General features: G+C 39.9%; 1 protein-coding gene across 6 annotated transcripts in view; it reads left to right on the top strand.

Moving 5' to 3' along the window:
- Window positions 1-24,397, top strand: part of DPYD (dihydropyrimidine dehydrogenase) — a 2,813,802-nt gene extending 2,789,405 nt beyond the window's left edge. For all 6 annotated transcript variants that reach the window (XM_073593091.1, XM_073593089.1, XM_073593090.1 and 3 more), the window contains 2 exons: window positions 16,026-16,166; window positions 23,918-24,397. In XM_073593091.1, the coding sequence (XP_073449192.1) occupies window positions 16,026-16,166; window positions 23,918-24,088 (312 nt within the window). In that variant the 3' untranslated portion in view covers window positions 24,089-24,397. The remainder of the gene's footprint in view (window positions 1-16,025; window positions 16,167-23,917) is intronic.
- The last annotated feature ends 509 nt before the right edge of the window (window positions 24,398-24,906 follow it).

Raw genomic sequence — 24,906 nt, 5'->3', positions numbered from 1 at the left:
TCTAAAAATAGTAGAGTAAACAAGCTGAAACTGATTAAATATAGCTAAGGTAAGACATTTATTGGATCATTAGTCAGTAAGCTACCACTTGCATTAGAAGCTGACTCTTTTATGGGTGAGCAGTTCTCAGCTTAGGAAAGCTTGAAGCTTTATCACAACACAAATGACAGAATCCGATGAGCTGTAACTGCTATAGTGTTACTGACCGTGGCAGATGAACACTGCACAGCACAGAAAATTATTAATAGTACATTTCACTTAAACACGCTTTAATTTGTCTATATGTCTCAGTAAAGTTTAGTTTGTACTTGCTCAACTGTGGTTAATGTAGATTACACAAGAACACTTTTATTCATAATAATGTTCATTTTTTATTGTTTGTGGAATTTTAAGAACTTCATATGCTGAGGTTGTATCACCTTTCAAAACTAGAATGGTTTTGAAGTGCAACTCCAGTTATTTTTTTTACTTTTGGTCCCTCATCCACTACTTTGAAAAACAAAGTAACAAAGTAACAAACCCTCTCTATGCTCCAGCTGTCCCTGGCTTCCTCCTCAGTTCAGCACCAGCAGCCCTCTTCAAGGAGATTGATCGTGTCATGCCTCCTAAGGGGTTTAAGGGTTATGCTATCATGCAGGCTGGATCACAGAATTCCAGGAATAAGCAGCACTCACACATAATTATGTAAGCGCTGCTTAGTCCAGGAAGAAGGCCTGCCCTCTACCACCACTAGAGGAAGCTGCCATGGCATTACTGTATCAGCTGTAAGACTGCAGGAAAAATGTATGTATAGGATTTCTTAAAAATACATGGGGGTTACTTTGAGGGGTGGGGAAGGCAGGAGTGTCTGGAGTTCCACTTGATGTAGAAGATGACAGATGTTGCTTTTTTTTTCTTTTATGTTTTAATTTACCTATAAAAATGGGATGACAGCTGAAGAATCCAATCACTGCACAATCATTCTACAGTATAATCATGGTATAAATATTCTTGTACCCATTCAGTAGGATGAGCAGAGAAGGGATGAGATGATTCCTATGATGGTCATCTGCTGGATTCATACACATGAATACATTGTCTAGTTGAAAACAATGCAATCTGTTTATTGCAATTTCATGGCCTTAGATAGCTTTAGATGTGAGAAATATTGTTATTTTTTATGAATTTCACAGGCATTGAGTGATTAAGCTATAATATAAACAAATATATTCTGTAGCAGTCAACCCTTACCAGAGTATACCAGCAACCATAGAAAGATTATAAACAAATCAGAAAAAAAGTGGTACTTTCCAGATGCACCTCTATCCAAAGTCTATGGTCTGTTAAAATTTCATATATATCAGGTTCATTTAATTGTAGCTGCTTTGATATTTATACCTCAACATACCCACGAATGTCACATATCCATTTCAAAAATTGTGTTATGAAAATATAGATATTATTGTTGGTAAAATATAGTAAAATGTCAATATGTAATTCTTGAATGGGAAGATGATTAATTCTCAACAAGTTTCATGAAACCAAAGATCCACTTCTTTAGGTGAATACAGGAATATGAGGTATCTATGATGCGTACAAACACTTATTAGTAATGTGATTATATGCAACACTGTGGGGTTGATTTACTAAAACCAGAGAGTGCAAAATCTGGTGCAGTTGTTCATGATAGCCAATCAGCTTCTAACTTCAGCTTGTTCAATTAAGCTTTGATAAAAAACCTGGAAGCTGATTGGTTTCTATGCAGAGCTGTGCCAAATTTTGCAGTCTGCAGTTTTATTAAATTAACCCCTGTGGGGAAGGAGAAATATTAATGGTGGGTTGTATGTATCCTCATCACAAGGAAGGACTGCCAAACAATGCCAGTTACATTGGACCAGATTTGGCATCACTGGAACTGACATCACTGGAAATTACATCTCGCCAACCAGAACCTTGGATGCTGGGAACTGTGCTGGAAGGGCGCAAACAGTCTCGGTCTTCACTACAATGTTTCAAGGCTCCACCTCTTTTGTTAATTGGCACCTGCTTCCTGTTTATTATATAAACATTTTGGGTTCTTCATAACTGTTTTTGGACCCTATACATAATTGATTGTTTTTCACATAAACTAAATTTTATCTAGTCACCCATGCATTTTTAGTGGCTTATCATATACCCAAACCATACTGTGTAGCCACCTGTTATACTGTATGTTCCACACAGCTAAGTGGACTGAGGTTCTCTCTTGCATGTTTTCCAGGACTCCTTGCTCTATCAGCCCCAGTCCTTGTGGATATTATATATGTATTTGCGGTTCAATGGATCATTTTATTTTATTATCACTGGGTCCAGTTTAGGACAACATTGTCTCATTGGAGCTCAATTTTTTGTGCTCTTGCCATACATTGTTTTGGCACCATCCAGTGGTTTGTTTAATAAATCAAATGTCTACGGGTAATGGAGACTCTGAAAGTGTATAAACATCTGGATAAGCACAAGTCATACGCTATCTCTAACTTATAGGGCTTTTTAAAAGACCTCCTAGTTACATAGTGGTCACACCTCAGTATCTCATGTGATTTATTTTTGTCTTTCCATATATTTATCCATCATTATATATCCCATCTCCTAAATATCCCATTAATTTATCCAGCCCTTATCCATGGAGGGCATTATGATGAATCTTAAAGTGTTTGTAAAGGCTAAGGGTTTTTTACCTTAATGCATTCTCTGCAGTTCCTTCCCCCCAGCCCCCTCTAAAACCATAATTGAGCATGATCTTGGTCCAGCTCTGTGCACAAGAGCAGAGACACTGCTTTCTCTCCCTCCTCACTGGATCCCTACTGGCTCCGGCTGCTGCCATTAAAATGCAGTAATGATGGAGTGGGCGGGGCCAAATGACACTATCTGGCTTACTGGGGGTACTTGAAGGGGGGAGGTGCCAGGAGTGCCAGCAGGGGGGGCCCATAAGTGGAGGATTGAACCTTTAATATCACTTTAACCACTACAATACTGGGCACTTTCACCCCCTTTCTTCCTAGGCCAATTTTCAGCTTTCAGCGCTCTTGCACTTTCAATAAGAATTGCGCGGTCGTGCAACACTGTACCCAAATGAAATTTGTGTCATTTTGTTCACATAAATAGAGCTTTTTTTCGGTGGTATTTATTCACAAATAATTTTTTTATTTTTTGCGATATAAGCGAAAAAAGGAGCTTTTGCAATTTTGAAAAAAAAATATTTCTACTTTCTGTTTTAAAATAAATCCAATAAAATCAAATTTTGTCATAAATTTAAGCCAAAATGTATTCTGCTACATGTCTTTGGTTAAAAAAATTATGTTAAGTGTATAATAACTGGTTTGTGTGATCACTGACATATGTGCACAGATGATCACTGACATATGTGTGCAGATGATCACGGACATATGTATGCAGATGGTTATTGGGACATATAATTTTAGTGTTACATATGTGGGGACAGGTGTTTTTACTGTGAGGGGACATGTGTATGGGGACAGTGTTTTCGGGACACTGTGTATGTTTACATTGTGTGCGGACACTGGGCCAGTGATCAGTGTGTAAAAAGCTGTAAAAACAGCTCATACTTGCTGATCACCGGCTGGCTGCATCAATCTGCTCTCCTCTCCTCACTGACAACTTCCGTGTGAGGAGAGGAGAGCCCATCGCCTAGCAACCAGCTCTCTGTTTACATCACATGACGGCTCTGATTGGACACAACCATCATGTTATCAGGAGGGCCAATCACAGAGTCCTCCTGCCGATCAGAGATGCGCTGTGTCAGGGTGACACGAGCGCATCGGGATCGTGCCACTGCGAGGGCATGTGCGCGCGATCCCCCTCCTTCTGAGGGATGTGTCTGAACATTCACTCAGAAGGGGGAAGCACCCACCTGGCTGTATATGTGCAGTGGTCGGGTGGGAAGTGGTTAATCACATATAGATGTGTTATTTAGTAAAGCTCTAAATACAAAATGAAATGTAACATCCAGTAATTACCAGCAATCCAGCCAAATCCCCCAGTGATCCAAATAGAGATATTCACTTACCACTGTGCAGTTCAAATAATTCATCAGTTACAAACATAATGACAATGGTTATCTACATAAAAAATTAAATATAACATCTGGTGGTTATCTCCATCTGTATACTGTACATTTATGGATAGACAAGGGGGTTAGATTGAGGTAACAATATCAAAGCAACTACTTTGAAATCAGCCAGTTGTACATATTATATTATACTATACATATATTATTGTAAATAATACATTTTTAACAGACCTTTTTTAACAGTTTTTGGATCAAAGTGTACCTGAAAAGTATTACTTCTTGTATGTTATTTTTTAAACTTTCTGGTTAAAGCGGAGTTCCACCCATAAAATAAATTTTTCAGTATGCATCTGCATTATACATCAGCAACAACATTTGGAAAAAAAAAAGGACTTCCTCTTTCATGGCTGTTGCTTATGGGGTCCCTTGTAATCTGCCCCTTCCTCTCCGCAGCACCTGATGTCATTTCCCTCAGTGCCTGTGCTCGCTAGTGCTCCTGGGAGATGTGTGTCATCATTTTCCAGGAGTCACTGGACGGCGCCAAAGGCTAGAATCACGGTATTTCATAACCGGAAGTAATGTGGGAAAGGGCGGATTTAAGCGTCATTTTTAAAAAGGGAACAAAGCCCTTTGTTGCCATTAATAGATCTATATTACAAGCTAGTATACAATATAAAAGAAAAGTATATTCACCACAAACCAGTGCTGCAAATGATTCCATTGCATGCTGCTTTGAGGCTTTTTGTGTGTTCTGTATATAGCTTATCTATGAAACCATAACAATGGGGCAGGCACTACCTCCTTCGCCGACCATTGTTATGGAAACAAGATAAGATTCCTTTCCCTACATTCTGTGTATACAGCGCATGCTTGAGAACGGGAGGTGCATGCTGGGTATACAGCATCACCATATCCCAGAAGAGACTGCTAGTGGGCTTCACATGCCCAAAGTAGAGATGGAAGTGCTCTACATAGCAGAAATCTAAAGTAAGTAAGATCTAAAAATGGTAATTGAGCGGCGATTGCCTTCATAACATTGGTTAATAGTGTTTAACTAGTTTAACCACTTAAGGACCACCTCACGCCGATTTACATCGGCGAGGCGGCATAGGCAGGCAGAATCACGTACATATACGTGATCTGCCTCCCGCGGGTGGGGGGTCCGATCGGACCCCCCCGGTGCCCGAGGCGGTCCTCTTTTGCCCCCGGCGATCGGAGGTGAGGGGGAGACCATCCATTCGTGGCCCCCCCTCACGATCGCCACCGGCCAATCAGAACATTCCTTTGCTGCTGTATGCTAAACAGCAGCAAAGGAAATTATGTCATCTCTCCTCGGCTCTGTATTTTCCGTTTCGGCGCCGAGGAGAGAAGACATCAATGTGAGTGCACAAACACACACACACTCAGTAGAACATGCCAGGCACACAAAACACCCCCGATCCCCCCCAGATCGCCCCCCGATTGCCCCCCAATCACCCCTCCCCCCCTGTCACACTGACACCAAGCAGTTTTTTTTTTCTCTGATTACTACATGGTGTCAGTTTGTGACAGTTCCTGTGTTAGGGCAGTTAGTATTAGCCCCCTTTAGGTCTAGGGTACCCCCCTAACCCCCCCTAATAAAGTTTTAACCCCTTGATCACCCCCTGTCGCCAGTGTCGCTAAGCGATCATTTTTTTTTTCGCCAGTGTCGCTGGTGACGCTAGTTAGGGACGTAAATATTTAGGTTCGCCGTCAGCGTTTTATAGCGACAGGGACCCCCATATACTACCCAATAAATGTTTTAACCCCTTGATTGCCCCCTAGTCAACCCTTACAAAATACTAAACGCATAACTGCAGCGTTCGCAGAGTCAGGCCTGATCCCTGCGATCACTAACAGTTTTTTTGGTAGCCTTTTGGTGAACTGGCAAGCACCAGCGCCAAGCAGCGTCAGGTTAGCGCCAGTACCGCTAACACCCACGCACACACCGTACACCTCCCTTAGTGGTATAGTATCTGAACGGATCAATATCTGATCCGATCAGATCTATACTAGCGTCCCCAGCAGTTTAGGGTTCCCAAAAACACAGTGTTAGCGGGATCAGCCCAGATACCTGCTAGCACCTGCGTTTTGCCCCTCTGCCCGGCCCAGCCCAGCCCACCCAAGTGCAGTATCGATCGATCATTGTCACTTACAAAACACTAAACGCATAACTGCAGCGTTCGCAGAGTCAGACCTGATCCCTGCGATTGCTAACAGTTTTTTTGGTAGCGTTTTGGTGAACTGGCAAGCACCAGCGGCCTAGTACACCCCGGTCATAATCAAACCAGCACTGCAGTAACACTTGGTGACGTGGCGAGTCCCATAAATGCAGTTCAAGCTGGTGAGGTGGCAAGCACACCAAGAAGAAGACAAACACAGGCCCGTCGTGCCCATAATGCCCTTCCTGCTGCATTCGCCAATCCTAATTGGGAACCCACCACTTCTGCAGCACCCGTACTTCCCCCATTCACATCCCCAACCAAATGCAGTCGGCTGCATGAGAGGCATTTTCTTTATGTCCTCCCGAGTACCCCTACCCAGCGAACCCCCCCAAAAAAGATGTTGTGTCTGCAGTAAGCGCGGATATAGGCGTGACACCCGTTATTATTGTCCCTCCTGTCCTGACAATCCTGGTCTTTGCATTGGTGAATGTTTTGAACGCTACCATTCACTAGTTGAGTATTAGCGTAGGGTACAGCATTGCACAGACTAGGCACACTTTCACAGGGTCTCCCAAGATGCCATTGCATTTTGAGAGACCCGAACCTGGAACCGGTTACAGTTATAAAAGTTAGTTACAAAAAAAAGTGTAAAAAAATAATATATATATATAAAATAAAATAAAATAGTTGTCTTTTTATTGTTCTCTCTCTCTCTATTCTCTCTCTATTGTTCTGCTCTTTTTTATTGTATTCTATTCTGCAATGTTTTATTGTTATTATGTTTTATCATGTTTGCTTTTCAGGTATGCAATTTTTTATACTTTACCGTTTACTGTGTTTTATTGGTAACCATTTTTTTGTCTTCAGGTACGCCATTCACGACTTTGAGTGGTTATACCAGAATGATGCCTGCAGGTTTAGGTATCATCTTGGTATCATTCTTTTCAGCCAGCAGTCGGCTTTCATGTAAAAGCAATCCTAGCGGCTAATTAGCCTCTAGACTGCTTTTACAAGCAGTGGGAGGGAATGCCCCCCCCCACCTTCTTCCGTGTTTTTCTCTGGCTCTCCTGTCTCAACAGGGAACCTGAGAATGCAGTCGGTGATTCAGCCAGCTGACCATAGAGCTGATCAGTGACCAGAGTGGCTCCAAACATCTCTATGGCCTAAGAAACCGGAAGCTACGAGCATTTCATGACTTTCATGACAGCGCCATTGGGAAATTGGAAAAGCATTTTATCACACTGATCTTGGTGTTGTCAGATGCTTTGAGGGCAGAGGAGAGATCTAGGGTCTAATAGACCCCAATTTTTTCAAAAAAGAGTACCTGTCACTACCTATTGCTATCATAGGGGATATTTACATTCCCTGAGATAACAATAAAAATGATTTAAAAAAAAAAATTGAAAGGAACAGTTTAAAAATAAGATAAAAAATCAAAAAAATAATAAAGAAAAAAAAAAAAAAAAAAAGCACCCCTGTCCCCCCCCGCTCTCATGCAAAGGCGAACGCAAGCGTCGGTCTGGCGTCAAATGTAAACAGCAATTGCACCATGCATGTGAGGTGTCACCACGAACGTCAGATTGAGGGCAGTAATTTTAGCAGTAGACCTCCTCTGTAAATCTAAAGTGGTAACCTGTAAAGGCTTTTAAAGGCTTTTAAAAATGTATTTAGTTTGTCGCCACTGCACGTTTGTGTGCAATTTTAAAGCATGTCATGTTTGGTATCCATGTACTCGGCCTAAGATCATCTTTTTTTATTTCATCAAACATTTGGGCAATATAGTGTGTTTTAGTGCATTAAAATTTAAAAAAGTGTGTTTTTTCCCCAAAAAATGCGTTTGAAAAATCGCTGCGCAAATACTGTGTGAAAAAAAAAATGAAACACCCACCATTTTAATCTGTAGGACATTTGCTTTAAAAAAATATATAATGTTTGGGGGTTCAAAGTAATTTTCTTGCAAAAAAAAATAATTTTTTCATGTAAACAAAAAGTGTCAGAAAGGGCTTTGTCTTCAAGTGGTTAGAAGAGTGGGTGATGTGTGACATAAGCTTCTAAATGTTGTGCATAAAATGCCAGGACAGTTCAAAACCCCACCAAATGACCCCATTTTGGAAAGTAGATACCCCAAGCTATTTGCTGAGAGTCATGTCGAGTCCATGGAATATTTTATATTGTGACACAAGTTGCGGGAAAGAGACAAATTTATTTATTTTTTTGCACAAAGTTGTCACTAAATGATATATTGCTCAAACATGCCATGGGAATATGTGAAATTACACCCCAAAATACATTCTGTTGCTTCTCCTGAGTACGGGGATACCACATGTGTGAGACTTTTTGGGAGCCTAGCCGCGTACGGGACCCGAAAACCAAGCACTGCCTTCAGGCTTTCTAAGGGCGTAAATTTTTGATTTCGCTCTTCACTGCCTATCACAGTTTCGGAGGCCATGGAATGCCCAGGTGGCACAAAACCCCCCCAAATGACCCCATTTTGGAAAGTAGACACCCCAAGCTATTTGCTGAGAGGTATAGTGAGTATTTTGCAGACCTCAATTTTTGTCACAAAGTTTTGAAAATTGAAAAAAGAAAAAAAAAAAAGTTTTTTCTTGTCTTTCTTCATTTTCAAAAACAAATGAGAGCTGCAAAATACTCAAAATACTTTCCCGCAACTTGTGTCAAAATATAAAATATTCCATGGACTCAACATGCCTCTCAGCAAATAGCTTGGGGTGTCTACTTTCCAAAATGGAGTCATTTGGGGGGGGGTTTGTGCCATTTGGGCATTTTATGGCCTTCAAAACTGTGATAGGTAGTGAGGAGTGGAATCAAAAATTTACGCCCTTAGAAATCCTGAAGGCGGTGATTGGTTTTCGGGGCCCCGTACGCAGCTAGGCTCCCAAAAAGTCCCACACATGTGGTATCCCCATACTCAGGAGAAGCAGCTAAATGTATTTTGGGGTGCAATTCCACATATGCCCATGGCCTGTGTGAGCAATATATCATTTAGTGACAACTTTGTGCAAAAAAAAAAAAAATGTGTCACTTTCCCGCAACTTGTGTCAAAATATAAAATATTCCATGGACTCAACATGCCTCTCAGCAAATAGCTTGGGGTGTCTACTTTCCAAAATGGAGTCATTTGGGGGGGGGTTTGTGCCATTTGGGCATTTTATGGCCTTCAAAACTGTGATAGGTAGTGAGGAGTGGAATCAAAAATTTACGCCCTTAGAAATCCTGAAGGCGGTGATTGGTTTTCGGGGCCCCGTACGCGGCTAGGCTCCCAAAAAGTCCCACACATGTGGTATCCCCATACTCAGGAGAAGCAGCTGAATGTATTTTGGGGTGCAATTCCACATATGCCCATGGCCTGTGTGAGCAATATATCATTAAGTGACAACTTTTTGTAATTTTTTTTTTTTTGTCATTATTCAATCACTTGGGACAAAAAAATTAATATTCAATGGGCTCAACATGCCTCTCAGCAATTTCCTTGGGGTGTCTACTTTCCAAAATGGGGTCATTTGGGGGGGGGGGTTTGTACTGCCCTGCCATTTTAGCACCTCAAGAAATGACATAGGCAGTCATAAACTAAAAGCTGTGTAAATTCCAGAAAATGTACCCTAGCTTGTAGACGCTATAACTTTTGCGCAAACCAATAAATACATGCTTATTGACATTTTTTTACCAAAGACATGTGGCCGTATACATTTTGGCCTAAATGTATGACTAAAATTGAGTTTATTGGATTTTTTTTATAACAAAAAGTAGAAAATATAATTTTTTTTCAAAATTTTTGGTCTTTTTCCGTTTATAGCGCAAAAAATAAAAACGGCAGAGGTGATCAAATACCATCAAAAGAAAGCTCTATTTGTGGGAAGAAAAGGACGCAAATTTCGTTTGGGTACAGCATTGCATGACCGCGCAATTAGCAGTTAAATCGGTGCAGTGCCAAATTGGAAAAAGTCCTCTGGTCCTTAGGCAGCATAATGGTCCGGGGCTGAAGTGGTTAAGAGAACGGATTACATTAAAAAAAAAATGAAAAAAATTCTGGGTGGAACTACATTTTAAGATATAAATTCCCCTTTTTTCACTCTGTTTCTGTAATGTGTTTTATGATTCCCCCACTTTGGAGGGATTTCTTCTCACTTCTTGTTTTGCTATGGGACAGCAAGTGAAGGAAACTCTCACTTCTGGGATGCAGATGGCAGGAAAAAAAAACTGACAGGGGTTATAATACTCCCTAAAAAAGAGGAACTGCAGTCTACTAACATAATTTGTTATAAACACATCTTTGCCATTCTGGAGCTTCCCTTCAACCACTTTGCATATTATTTTATATATACTTTGATTCTGTACTTGCCAAATATGCTGCAGAAATCTCACTCCACTAAGTCTGGCTGCAGCCATTTTAGCTGTGGGCAGCTAAAGCTGCTGCCTGTTCACTTCCTGGATTTACACAGACATGCAGAGGTACTCCTCCAGCTCTTCAGTCCTGCAGCTTTCATTGGCCCTCTTATAACTCATCTCCCCTCCCTTCCTGGCAAACTCTCACGAGAGTGAGAGAGAGAGCTGTGCATGATGTCATAAGCTTAGGCTTTTTACCAGAAAAGAAACAGGAAGTGGGCTGTATATGTTACTGGCAGAAAAAAAATGTTTTACTATCCAAAGTTAAAACAACAAGGGCAGAAGATTAAATAGATGGAAAGTTGAAAAAATGACTGAAGGGTTTTGGACCCCACTTTTTAACATGGATCAAAGCATTATATAATAAACCCAAAGCCTATATAAAATATGCTGGATACAAATCTGAAGCCTTTAATATCGAAAGAAGTACCCGACAGGGTTGCCCATTATCTCCCTTATTATTTGCCCTTATACTCGAACCCATGGCCCAATACATCAGAACAAACCAAACTATAACTGGCATTGAAGTAGGAGGTATTACACACAAATTATGTATATTTGCAGACGATATATTACTTTTTCTATCATCACCACAGGTCTCTGGTCCTAACTTAATACCAGCTCTTGATGGATTTGCAGCCCTATCCGGCCTTATGATTAATCCTAAGAAATGCCTAGTGCTTAATATTTCACTCACAAACATGGAATTGATCCCGGCTAGGGCTGCACTCCCATTCACATGGGCAGAAAAATCAATCCCATATCTTGGAATTCATTTAACAGCATCTCATTCTGACTTATTCTCAACCAATTATCCTCCTGTATTAAGACAGATCACAAATCTAATAAAACAATGGTCGCAACTTCCTTTATCCTGGATAGGGAAGATTAATGCAATCAAAATGACTATTCTACCCAAATTGCTTTATCTATTCAGAGTCCTCCCTATTCCAATTCCTTCCTATTTTTTGAGAATAGTACAAAAAAGAGCAACTTCGTTTATATGGGGCTCTTCTAAACCACGTATACCTATACACACACTACATCTTCCCAAAAATAAAGGAGGCCTGGGATACCCTAATTTTACTAACTACTACAGAGCAGCACATTTGGCCAGTCTGTCCAAATACCATGCAAAACAGGAAATCCCATTATGGGTATTTATAGAGGCTTCAGAAAATGACCCTCTATTAATATCAAATTTATTATGGCTTGATCCTAAAGACCGCTTTAAAATTCATAATCCCATAACTAAACACTTCTTATCTCTCTGGGATAAACTAAAAACCAAATATCAGTTACAATCTCCACACAATCCTCTCCTCTCTTTTATCAGAAATCCGGCCTTTTATCCGGCATGGATCTACCCAAACTCTTTTAAAGCTTGGACAACATCAGGCATTCAGACACTAAATGACTTCATAGCATTTAAATCATTCCTTTCATTCCCATCGCTTAGAGAAAAGTATGATCTACCAAACTCTGAGATATTTAGATATCTCCAAATCAAAAATTTCTATACACCATTCCTAAAGGGGGATACACCATTATCCCAATTATCCATTTTTGAATCAATCTGTACAAAAGATCCATTTACTAAAGGTACAATTTCATCACTTTATAATCAATTATATGGAGTAGCAAATCTTAATAGACCCTCTTACGTTCAGAGGTGGGAGGAGGACCTGGGACGAACTTTAGAAGACACGGACTGGTCTAACATATGGCTCACATCTAAGTCATCTTCACCCAACATCTTAGCACTGGAGACAAATTATAAAGTCCTAACTCGCTGGTACCTTGTACCAGCTAGAGTGGCAAAATATTCACCTAATACCTCAGCTCTTTGTTTTCGAGGATGCCCAGAAATAGGCACATATTTACACATATGGTGGACGTGCCCAGTAATCCAAACCTTCTGGAAGGAAGTCTTCATGATTGCATCTAAAATATTTTAAAAAATAATACAACCAGATCCATATTTAACTTTACTTAATCTAAAACCGGAATGGTTAACACTCTCTCAATTCAAACTTATGATCCAACTAATAACGGCTGCAAAACAAACAGTGGCCAAGGCATGGAAATCTCCTACATTGGTACTAGCAGAAACAATTCACAGAATGAATAATACAATGTCCCATGCTAAGATGGTAGCCATCGATCAAAATCAAATTCCAAAATTTGAAAAACTTTGGCATCCTTGGATAAAACAACAGTTCCTGTCAAACTTCAATGACTCTGTCCTGTTGCCATGGTAACAGATTAAATGACTTACAGAGACACCCATTCTAAAGCTTCAAAGAGAACTAAAAAGAATAATAAACTGACGAGCGGGACAACCTTGTGGACCATACCTCTACCTTTCAACCCTTTTTCTTCTTTCTCTTTCCTTTTCTCCACCTTACGATTAAAGCTCATTATCAGAATTTATTTGACCTATATACACTCTACTTGTAAACAATATGTATAGTAGGTATAAATCATTTAAATACCTACAAAAGTAACTAAGGAAATTATATATATATATATATCTTTAATTTAGGTTTACGTGAACCCAATGTTTAATATTTGAAATTTCATGATATTTACCTATATAAACCCTACTGTAAAACAATGAGCTTACTTTATAGATCCTTGTAAACTTACTTTATGTATCTTTATAACATTGTATACTCAATAAACTTCTTTTGACAAGGAAAAAATGACTGAAGGTCCGCTTTAATTTATCCAAAATATAGAAAAAAGTTTTGCCTTCAATTACACTTTATTGTGAAAGAAAACCTAAACTTCCTGCCCAGCAAATGAAAAATGATACATATTCATATGTATTTATGCACTTTGTGTACTGTCTGTGATACTTTTTTTATTTGCATTAATATCCAGATTTTCAGGACAAGCTTTTGGGGTGTACCCCCTTCTGCAAGGCCCAATCAGTACTAATGCACAATGTTTTAATGGAAAGTTAGTAAGACTATTGCCGCGTACACATGAGCGGACTTTACGGCAGACTTTGTCCGGCGGACTTTTCAACAGATTTTATGACGGACTTTCTGAATGAACGGACTTGCCTACACACAATCCACCAAAGTCCGTTGAATTCGTACGTGATAACGTACGACCGGACTAAAACAAGGAAGTTTAGTAGCCAATAGCTGCCATAGCGTGGCTTTTTGTCCGTAAAATTAGCATACAGACGAGCTGACTTTTCGACCCGACTCGAGTTCGACGGATTGCTTTAAAACATGTTTCAAATCTAAGTCCATCCAACTTTTGAGAGCTGGAGCTGGAGCCCACACACGAATGAATTGTCCGACGAAATCCCGTCCGCCGGGCAAAGTCTGCCGTACAGTCCGCTCGTGTGTACGCGGCATTACTCTGAGGAAAAAAGTAGGCTCAAACCAACATACACAACAATAGTAATTCAACTTGGGTAGTTAATGAGATACGGGAGGCAGAGGGGTTCAAACTTGGGGGACAAGTAACAGTCTCAAAAATCTATATATTATATATACAGTTGCAATAAAAAGTATGTGAACCTATTTGGAATGATATGGATTTCTGCACAAATTGGTCATAAAATGTGATCTGATCTTCATCTAAGTCACAGCAATAGACCATCACAGTCTGCTTAAACTAATAACACACAAGTAATTAAATGTTACCATGTTTTTATTGAACACACCATGTAAACATTCACAGTGCAGGTGGAAAAAGTATGTGAACCCTTGGATTTAATAACTGGTTGAACCTCCTTTGGCAGCAATAACTTCAACCAAACATTTCCTGTAGTTGCAGATCAGATGTGCACAATGGTCAGGAGTAATTCTTGACCATTCCTCTTTACAGAACTGTTTCAGTTCAGCAATATTCTTGGGATGTCTGGTGTGAATCGCTTTCTTGAGGTTATGCCACAGCATCTCAATCGGATTGAGGTCAGGACTCTGGGCTACTCCAGAAGGCGTATTTTCTTCTGTTTAAGCCATTCTGTTGTTGATTTACTTCTATGTTTTGGATCTTTGTCCTGTTGCAACACCCATCTTCTGTTGAGCTTCAGCTGGTGGACAGATGGCCTTAAGTTCTCCTGCAAAATGTCTTGATTAACTTGGGAATTAATTTTTAGCAATCCATCCAGGCCTTGATGCAGAAAAGCAGCCCCAAACCATGATGCCCCCACCACCATACTTCACAGTTGGGATGAGGTTTTGATGTTGGTGTGCTGTGCCTCTTTTTCTCCACACAGTGTTGTGTGTTTCTTTCAAACAACTCAACTTTGGTTTCATCTGTCCACAGAATATTTAGCTGACACTCTAGGATTCTTCTTCACCTCATTGAGCAGTCTGCTCTGTGCTCTTGCAATCATCTTTACAGGATGCTCACTCCTAGGGAGAGTAGCAGCAGTGCTGAACTTTCTCCATTTATAGACAATTTGTCTTACCGTGGACTGATGAACAGCAAGGCTTATGGAGATACTTTTATAACCCTTTTCATCTTTATGCAAGTCAACAATTCTTAATCAAAGATCTTCTGAGAGCTCTTTTGTGCAAGGCATAATTCACATCAGGCAATGCTTCTTGTGAAATGCAAACCCAGAACTGGTGTGTGTTTTTTATAGGGCAGGGTAGCTGTAACCAACACCTCCAATCTCATCTCATTGTTTGGACTCCAGTTGGCTGACATCTCACTCCATTTAGCTCTTGGAGATCTCACTAGTCTAGGAGTTCACATACTTTTTCCATCTGCATTGTGAATGTTTACATGGTGTGTTCAATAAAAACATGGTAACATTTAATTAATTTGTGTGTTATTAGTTTAAGATGACTGCGATTGTCTATTGTTGTGACTTAGATGAAGATCAGATCACATTTTATGACCAATTTTCTTAATTATTATAATGCTAAAACTCTGTTTATTAGTACTGCTTGAGCTGGTCATACATGGATCGAAATTCAGCCGGGACCAGATGAATTTCAATCCATGTAATGGTAGGCTGATTGTACCCAAGTCAATCCATCAATCTACGTGGGTACAACCAGCCTGTCAGATTTTTCTGCACGCAGTTTCTGCCAACGGCTATAGCTTTCACAAAAGCAGCTCAATAAGTAAAAGTTTGAGTCTCCAATTCTGCAAAAGTTCACAGAAGGTGGAGTTTGAAATTATCTTGAAATCGCTCCAGTCATTCATAGTGGCCAGGAAAGTTAGTGCATTGTACTCAGTAGCAACCAGTCTAAAGATAAGGCAATGTAAAGAAACATGAAAAGTATAAGGAAAGGTAAAAATGTATAGCTGTGTAAAAGACTAGCCCATAGTAAGTCTGAGCAGACAGAAGAGATAAACAAAGCATATGTTAAGTAAAGCAAGTTAATATGTATTGTATCTTGTTTTTGTAGGATGTAATTGGCAGAGCGCTTCAGTACATTGGATCATATGGTGATTTAAACATAAAGGAACAAGTTGTTGCTCTTATTGATGAGGAAATGTGTATTAACTGTGGAAAATGCTACATGACCTGCAATGACTCTGGTTACCAGGTAAAAAAAAATAGATCCAAATGCTTGAAGTCAATGTGGAAATATGAAGCTTCAACTAAACTTTTTTTCTGACAAACTAATAAAACCTACAAATAGCATGATTTGTAATTATGAATTGATTGCACAACGTGTTTATAATTATTTTATTTTAGCAAAGAGGTAAATGTTGGGGGGGCACTTTGAAGCAGATAATATAAGGAGTATATATTCTTCTTTAGGAAGTCAGAAAGGTGTGTTCTTCTGGTTTTAACCAGAGATACGGGTTGTTGCCAAAAATGAGGACAGGGTAAAAACCACGGTAAAAGCACATTAGGTGCTGTATATTCACCATGATACCTTAAAGTATATGTAAACCCTCACTTTGTAAAAAGAAAACACTCAGGCAAAACATTTGTGTACAAATATAATAATAGAAAAAAAACATTATAAACACATTTTTTCCTTTTTTTATAAGTGATCACATACCCCCTGTTCTCAGTTGCATAAGAGCTGGGGGAGGAGAAATAGTAGCATGCTGAGTTTCCCAGTGAATGGCTGTGCGAGTGGGTCATTAGAGAAGAGCAGCCCAAGTTTCCAGCACAGCTGACTGACCTGACTGAACTGACCACGGTGTGTTCTCCTGATTAGTGTAGTCAGTTTTTAATAGGAAAGCAGAGGGACTGGCAGGGACACCAGGGTTTTCACACAAACGAAGCAATACAAAAAGGATTGTTTTTCATACAAGTGTATGGTACAGGAGGCACATATCAGGAATATGAAAAGTTGGGTTTACATACTCTTTAATATTTTTTAGACTAATATATTTTCGTCTACAAGGGAAACATTCCCTACCACATTTTTTAATTAATGTATATGCTCAAACACTTACATTTAAAAAAAAAAAAGTTTCTCAGTTTAGCTTCCCAGAGAGCACACTCATAGAACCAAGTACCAAGTCACAGAAAACAATACAGTCTTCAGTAGCTGTCCATTAGCAGTTTGGAGGAGCAAGGAAGCAGGGAAGTGGCTTGCTGCTTTAAAGTTTTGGGGCTGTGTGCTAGTCCCGATCGGGAACAAGTACACAAAAGTGACTTTGTGGGTTTCTGCAAGGGAACTGAGCCACTCTGAAACCAGAAAGGGGGGCTAGTATTTAGGTAAAAATGACAAGTTTAAAAGGCAGCCTACACTGTTAGTATATTGGGGAGATTTACTAAATCTGGAGCAGCTGTGTGTAGTAACCAATCAGCTTCTAGCTTTAGTCAGTTTATTTAAGGTTTGAAAATGAAAACTAGAAGCGAATTGGTTGCCATGCACAACAGCTCAGGATTCTGGCTGCCCCAGTCTTAGTAAATTTCCCTGTATATCTCAGCAGTAAAAATGACTTAAAATAATTAGGTGTTTACTTTAAATACAGCCCTGTAATCAATACCTCTGGAGTTGCAGCAGTCTTGTCTCAAATATATGTCTATACAAAACTGCATGTAATAGATTTAATATGAACATTGGCTACAGACAGTTCTGGACTAACCTAAACATTCTATAGTTGGGGTACCATGAGCTAAGTTCTAAGTGCATAATGCAGATACCAACATTTGACAAAACACATTGGTGTTTGCTGCTTCTCTTACTTTCTAGTAAAATAAATAATGTCAAGACAATGTGAACAGCCCTCTTTGGAAAGTAAACACCCCTAGGTCATGTTTTTGGCACTTTTTGGAAATAAAGAAACATGCTGATATTGAGCGGGTGAAAACTTGGAGTTTTGTAATTATGCACTGGATACAACACATACAGGTAATATACAGAAGGAGGTGGTGAAGGAGTTAATGTAAAGGTCAAATACAGTGGAGAATGAATGTGAAGGATAAGGGAGGTGAAGGATTAATGTACAGGTCACATAGACAGAAACTATACAGATGGTTTAGACAGTAATGTAGGAGAAGGGGAACGTAAGTAACTTTACTTGCAGCTGCCATTATTGTTCTGTGTTCAGAAACTAATGAATGACTCATTCATTCATCAGTTCCTTCTTCCTCTATTTCATTCATTTTAAGAGGAAGGGGAGAAGTCTCATGGTTTGCATCATGCGTTGACTGTGATTGTTGTATCTATGAGCAACGCTAAGGTAAACAACCATTCAGATTGGCTCTCAACACAGTGTCTGTGAATGCAGCCTCAGAAGATGGCTTGGTTCAAAGACATTAGCAAAAGTAATGGCCGCTGATGGTGCTTTATCTAGTGCTGTTTATAAATGGCACTGGGTAAACAATCATCCCTCCTTTGTCATTTAAAGGTATTTGGTAATAGTGAAGTGGTTAAAACTGTTCCACTGTTGACTATGCTGTACTCCACCCTGTAAGGCTTCTGTTTGTAAGAAAACCAGTCATAATAGGTGACATCATTGACTAAATATGATACTAATCATATTCGGTCAATAATGTCAGCATTCCCAGATGATTTGTTTACAAACAGAAGCCTGATGGGGATCTTTCATTGTGAGGTGGTAGTGCAATGGGGTGACATCATCTGGCAGCAGGCTATCTTAGTGAAAGGGCAACATCATTAGGCTGCAGGATCATTGTGGAAGCAGGTCATTATGATTGACAATGGATCATCATTGGACATGATTGACGATGAATTCACATCATGGGACATTGATTAATTTTAGATTTAATTTTTCATGATTTGGGTGTCTTCATTTGTTTTCAACATTTTTGGGAATGAGTAATAAGATGTGCTCATGTACACTGTGCTCATTTCCCTTGGGGAGCTGGATATTTTCAGCTCATTTATTATAAAGCATGCTTCTAGATTCTTATAAGCCCCCCTAACAACCTCCCACATTCTCTAGGGGACTGGATGTGGAAAGCCCTAGTCCCCTTATAATAGAACTGTAAGCAAAACTTTTTTATTTTGGATACAGTAAGGGAGAGTTATAACCTCTGTCAGGTTATTTTGCCATCTGTGTACCATTGGGGAGATCTACTATCATTTCCTGTCCCACAACCACACCAGCAAGTGAGTGGAAATCCCTGCAAATTAAGGAAACCCATTAGCGCCCCATGATTACCCATGAAGATTTTTCCTCTATTACTGTTCTGGACAACCCAAAATGTGTTATTTTCTTTTACTTTCACTTTTGATAATGGTAAACAGGGCAAATAGAGAGGGTGAATTTCCCAAATAGGGACACAGCAGATAATGTAAAGCCGACAGGTGTTCTAATCCCTCTCCACTCTGTCCAAAAACGAAGAGAAAGTTATGACTTTAGTTATGCTTTAACATGAGATAAAAAGCCTAGCTGAGGGAAAAGCTTGGCCACTCCACCTTGTAAGGTTTCAGGACAGGGGGGCTGCGTGCTTGCTGTCCTACTATTCTTGGCAACCTAGGCTGCATGGCTGTAAAGGGGTTTGGATAGTAATTGTAGGGGAGAACCCCACTGCATTTTATAAAAGGACAGCACACATTTAAAACAAAAGGAATATGGCATGGGGTTCCACTTAAAATTGATACCAGACCCTTATACTTGCATGCGGCCTGGGTAGCCAGGAAAGAGAGGGTAGTGAGCAACCAATCTCCCCCTTGCAAGGTATCTTGTTTCCATGTCCATGCACTGATGGACACTAATTGACATTGATGGGGCTGCACTGATCATCAAGGCACTGATAATCAATGCCCTGATTATCAGTGTAAATGTCTGCTGTCACAGGAAAGCTGGTTATTGGCTTTCCTTTCCTCACATAGTGACAGCGCTGAAGAAAGGAAATACCAATAACTGGGATTTGTTTACATGGGATCAGTTGTGATTGGACACAGCTAATCACATGGTAAAGATCCAATCTCATTGGCACTGTGTCCGAGGGACATGGCTCACTACTGATCGCTGCACTGCATACCCCAGGGGGCGCGCATGAGTGGTGTGACCAGGAGGACGTCATATGATGCCTACCCGACCATTAATCTACTATAGGCCGGCCAGGAACTGGTTAAAGGATAAATTCACCTTTTAAGAAAAAATTATAAATGCACATATTTTTGCAGGAAAAAAAGTGCATTTATTATTTTTTCCTGCAGGTTCCTGGAAAGTATTGCACCCATGATCAGTGAATCAGGAGTGCAATGATCAGGCTTCTGCAGACAACCTCTGCAGCTTTCTGCCCATACCTTCATACCTATGGGCTGTCTACTGAAAGCTGCAGGGCTTGTGAATGAACTATGAGAGTGCTCATCAGTGCCTTCACAGTTTATTCAGAACTACAAGCTGTCAGTCGCTGTGGCTAAAGTAGTTGTAGTTCATTAATTCACAGGAAACTGTGGCCATGTGGGTGTTTTTAAATTGTGACAGCGGGTGTGGGGAGAAGATCCTCCACCCCCTGTAATACCGAGGGGGGGGGGATCAGAGGAACTGGCAACAGGAGCTGGAACATGTTACATATTCCACCTTAAATATGGGTGGAACATGAAACATGTTCCAAAAGGTGAACTTAGCCTTTAATAGGATTTGGTGCTATTGTCAGAGTTCACAGACTTCTTGCTGGGTTCACTTAACCTTCTGTGAACCAAACTTTGCCTGGTTCAATCATTCTAAATGTTAAACTGTATATGGTTTTGAAAGTCTTATGTAAATGGGATATTCTTCCCTTCCAGGATATGTCAACATGTGATGTAAACACTCCAATACATTTTTAGAAGCCAAATGAAGATTTTTTTTATGTACTATTAGTCTATAAAAGTGGGGGAAGATGGTAGTTGCGCTGTGATGAAGGGGGGGGGGAGGGAAGCTACAAAGATGACTAAAGTGGCAAAGTGAACTAAAAAAGCAGAAACGGGCCAATGCATGAATAGATCCTACATGCTAAAAGAACATGGTGGGGATGCAGTGCAGTGCAACGTAGCTGATCAACATGACATGTTGCGGGCAGACAAAGCCTAATATATAAAGGTAATCGTGAAACAGTGACTGCTTGAATATAGCAAAACAAAAATGCATATACCAACACAAATAGGGTGAATAATGACACAATGAAAAAAAAAATATATATATATATATATAATGCAAGAAAAATATATGTGGGCTAGTGCCCCATTAGCAAAAACGTGCCAGATCCTGGTGAACTACAAGTGACAAATCCCTAGGACAAACATGAATATTAGTTCTATCATCCAGTCCAAAAAGCAAAAACACGTGATGAGAAACACAAAACAATTCCAATCGTGAAGGGAGGGGGGATCTTCAGTGAGGACACCTCCGTGTTTGCAAGCCGCTTACCTTACAGCTGTAAGGTGTACAGCCTGTGTTGCAAATGACCCGCAGGTGTAGACGTTCCGTGTATACAGGCAGTGACAATGATGAACATGCCAAGCGAAATATAAAACATAAAAAGTATACAGCATGTAAAATAACTCTGCAATGACCACAGTGGAGGGGGGGCAAGACACACACAGGGGGAGGTTGCACTCACTTTCATGAAGTGAGTGTGGGCATCAATCCACGAGCGCCGAGCTCGTATGCCTCCAGGAGTGTCACCAATCTGGAATCTGTCCCCGTGCCTGGAAACTGGAATATGTCCCCGTGCCTCTCTCCTCAGTGTTCGTCAGGTAGAGTAGTGATGTACAGTGTGAGGGGGAAAGAGACGCGCATAGCGTGATCCCATATAAAAGGTATATTTATTTAATAAAACAAGTCCAATCAACTTACATTTAAAACAATGCTGCAGTGTGTAGTAACTACGAGCGCCGAGCTCGTCGCCCGTTTCTGCTTTTTTAGTTCACTTTGCCACTTTAGTCATCTTTGTAGCTTCCCTCCCCCCCCCTTCATCACAGCGCAACTACCATCTTCCCCCACTTTTGTCCCATTTGTCCTGCCTTGGATCAGTACTTAGGTGTTGCAGCAGTGTCCTTTTAGCATAGCCCCCCCCCCCCCCGACAGCGCAGGAGTTTCCACTTTCACATTACTATTAGTCTATGTATCTCATCTGTTGAATGATTTTTTTTTCTTGAATACGGTCTTCAGAACCAAGTAGATTTCCATATGTTAGCAAGAGTGGCATGGACATAGGGAGAGTATTAGATATCTACTAGGTCCAAATTGTCATTGTTTAACCACTCCAGCCCCAGAAGATTTTACCCCCTTCCTGACCAGAGCACTTTTTGCGATTTTGCACTGCATCACCTTAACTGACAATTGCGCGGTCATGCATTGTTGTACCCAAACAAAATTGACGTCCTTTTTTCCCCACAAATAGAGCTTTCTTTTGGTGGTATTTGATTGCCTCTGCGTTTTTTTTTTTTATTTATTATTATTTTTATTTTTTTATTTTTTTTATTTTTTTTTTAGATTTATTTCAAATCTCAAATTAAAAGAGACAATTTTGAAAAACACACACTTCACTTTTTGCTAAAATAAATATCCACCAATAATATATAAAATTTTTTTTTTTTTCCTCAGTTTAGACCGATATGTATTCTTCTACATATTTTTTTGTAAAAAAAATCGCAATAAGCGTATATTGATTGCGCAAAATGTATAGCGTCTACAAAATAGTTCTATGGCATTTTTATTTTATTTTTTTTTATTAGTAATGGCGGTGATCTGTAATTTTTTTTTTTTTGGGACTGCAACATTATGGCGGACACATCGGACATTTTTGACACAATTTTGGGACCATAGTCATTTATACAGCAATCAATGCTCTAAAAATGCATTGATTACTGTATACATGACACAGGCAGTAAAGGGGTTAACCACTAGGGGGCAGTGAAGGGGTTAAGTGTGTCCTAGGGAGTGATTCTAACTGTGAGGGGGCTGGGCTTCAACACATAGGACAGTGATCACTGCTCTCGATGACAAAGAGCTGTGATCACTGTCCTGTCACTAGGCAGAATAGGGAAATGCTTTGTTTACAAAAGCATCTCCCCTTTCTTCCTCTCCGTGAGACAATCGCGGGCACCCATCGGACATTGAGTCTGTGGGACCCACAGTCATGGAGACCACAGCGGGCATGCACCCGCGATACCGCTTCTTAGAGGGGACATACCTGTATGCCCTTTTGCCTACCAGAGCCATCCTACCGACGTACACTGATGTGCACTGGTCAGCAAGCGGTTAAGCGCCCTCATTTTATAACAGTATATTTAAAATGGAAAAGAACCAGATGACCTGAATAGGTCCAAACTAACCGTTGCATACATTTAACATCTTGCCGACAACGTAGTGTGCATGTGCAGTGGCAAGGAGGGTGAGCTTTAACACACACACTTCCCACATATGAGGTCATGGACAGCCAACGTTTCTGTGTTGAGAGTGCATTTACTGTGTGCTCCTAGCACAGTGACAAGGGCTGTCATAGACAGCTCCTGCTCTCTAGTAATGGTCAGGAGAACACTGTGATAGCTAATCACAGCGGTCATGACAGTCCTTTTCATCCCCGCAGGCATCAGAACCCAGTTAAAGGTATGCTGGGTTGGGTGGGAAGGGGTCAATGGAATTTATATTCTTGATTACCATGCTGCATAATGCACAAAATTCTGTAATCTCTATATTCTAACTTGTAACTTCAATACTATAATTTACTTTCATTCTAGCTATCATATCTAAAATAGTATTTTTTTCTCTTGAAATTTTTTTTCTTCCACCAAATTGTTGCCTTGGTAACAATGTTGTTCTGTGCATAGATCTTCAACAGGCTTTGCAAAGAAAATGTGGACACTTAATCTGGAGCACTGTTGACCTTCATTAAAATGACATCCAAACCATTTATTTCTATTTGCAGGCTATCAAGTTTGATCCGGTGACCCACCTTCCCATTGTCACTGACAGCTGTACTGGTTGTACTCTGTGCTACAGTGTATGCCCTATTATTGACTGCATCAAGATGGTTGTCAGGACAACACCTTACGAACCAAAGAGGGGCCTTCCCTTAACTGTAAATGCTGTGTGCTGAGGTGATTAGTTCAATAATGACACAAACATCAGTAATACCATTAATGACTTACTGTGTTCCTATGATACATTATTTGAAATCCAGTTGAGTTATGGAAATGATAAAAAGAGATAGTGATTTTTAATTACAAATGTACACACAGACCATTTTCAAATTAAAGTTGCCGTTCAGAATTTTAGATTAGCATTTCAGAATTGTATCAAATAAACAATGTAAAGTGCCTGTGCATTTTGCTCTTGCAATTGTTGAAATACCAAAACAGTTAATTTGGAAGAAACTATTAAATAAATAAAGCCATGTAATGCCGTCTGAGTGTCTTTCTATGTTCATATTTTCTTTGTAGCTGAGAATTGTCAGACATAATTAGTTATATGGGGGGGAAAGAATTAAGCAAAGAATTACTGTTTGTATACAGACAGTAGATTTACAATGAGGATTTAACACTGGATTAAGTACTTTGTGCAGTGCATCCACTGATAAAACATAATGTATTTCTTAATCCCTAGTACATTAGGGTTTATAATGGGCACCGTGGAAGACAGCATTATTAACCAATTTAAATGAACTTGCCCTGTTTACTAATGTATTCCACATGTTTTCATCACATCTTGTCTCCATTATTTTCTTCTTACTCTACAGAACACAAGCGTTTTCTAAAAACGGCACTTCAAAGCTGGTGCTGCAACTGTAATAGGCAATTTTTTCATTTACCAACAAAACAACATAACACTGTGATTTTAACTGGGGTATGAACTATGTTAGTTGTTATAATACCCTGACTTCTAGTGAGCGTGGAATTAAAGCCTTTATGTAGTGGT

This window comes from Aquarana catesbeiana, linkage group LG07, assembly GCF_042186555.1.
Source record: "Aquarana catesbeiana isolate 2022-GZ linkage group LG07, ASM4218655v1, whole genome shotgun sequence".
Classification (NCBI taxonomy): domain Eukaryota; kingdom Metazoa; phylum Chordata; class Amphibia; order Anura; family Ranidae; genus Aquarana; species Aquarana catesbeiana.
The sequence above is the reverse complement of the archived record's forward strand: the minus strand, read 5'-3'. Positions and strand labels throughout refer to the sequence as shown.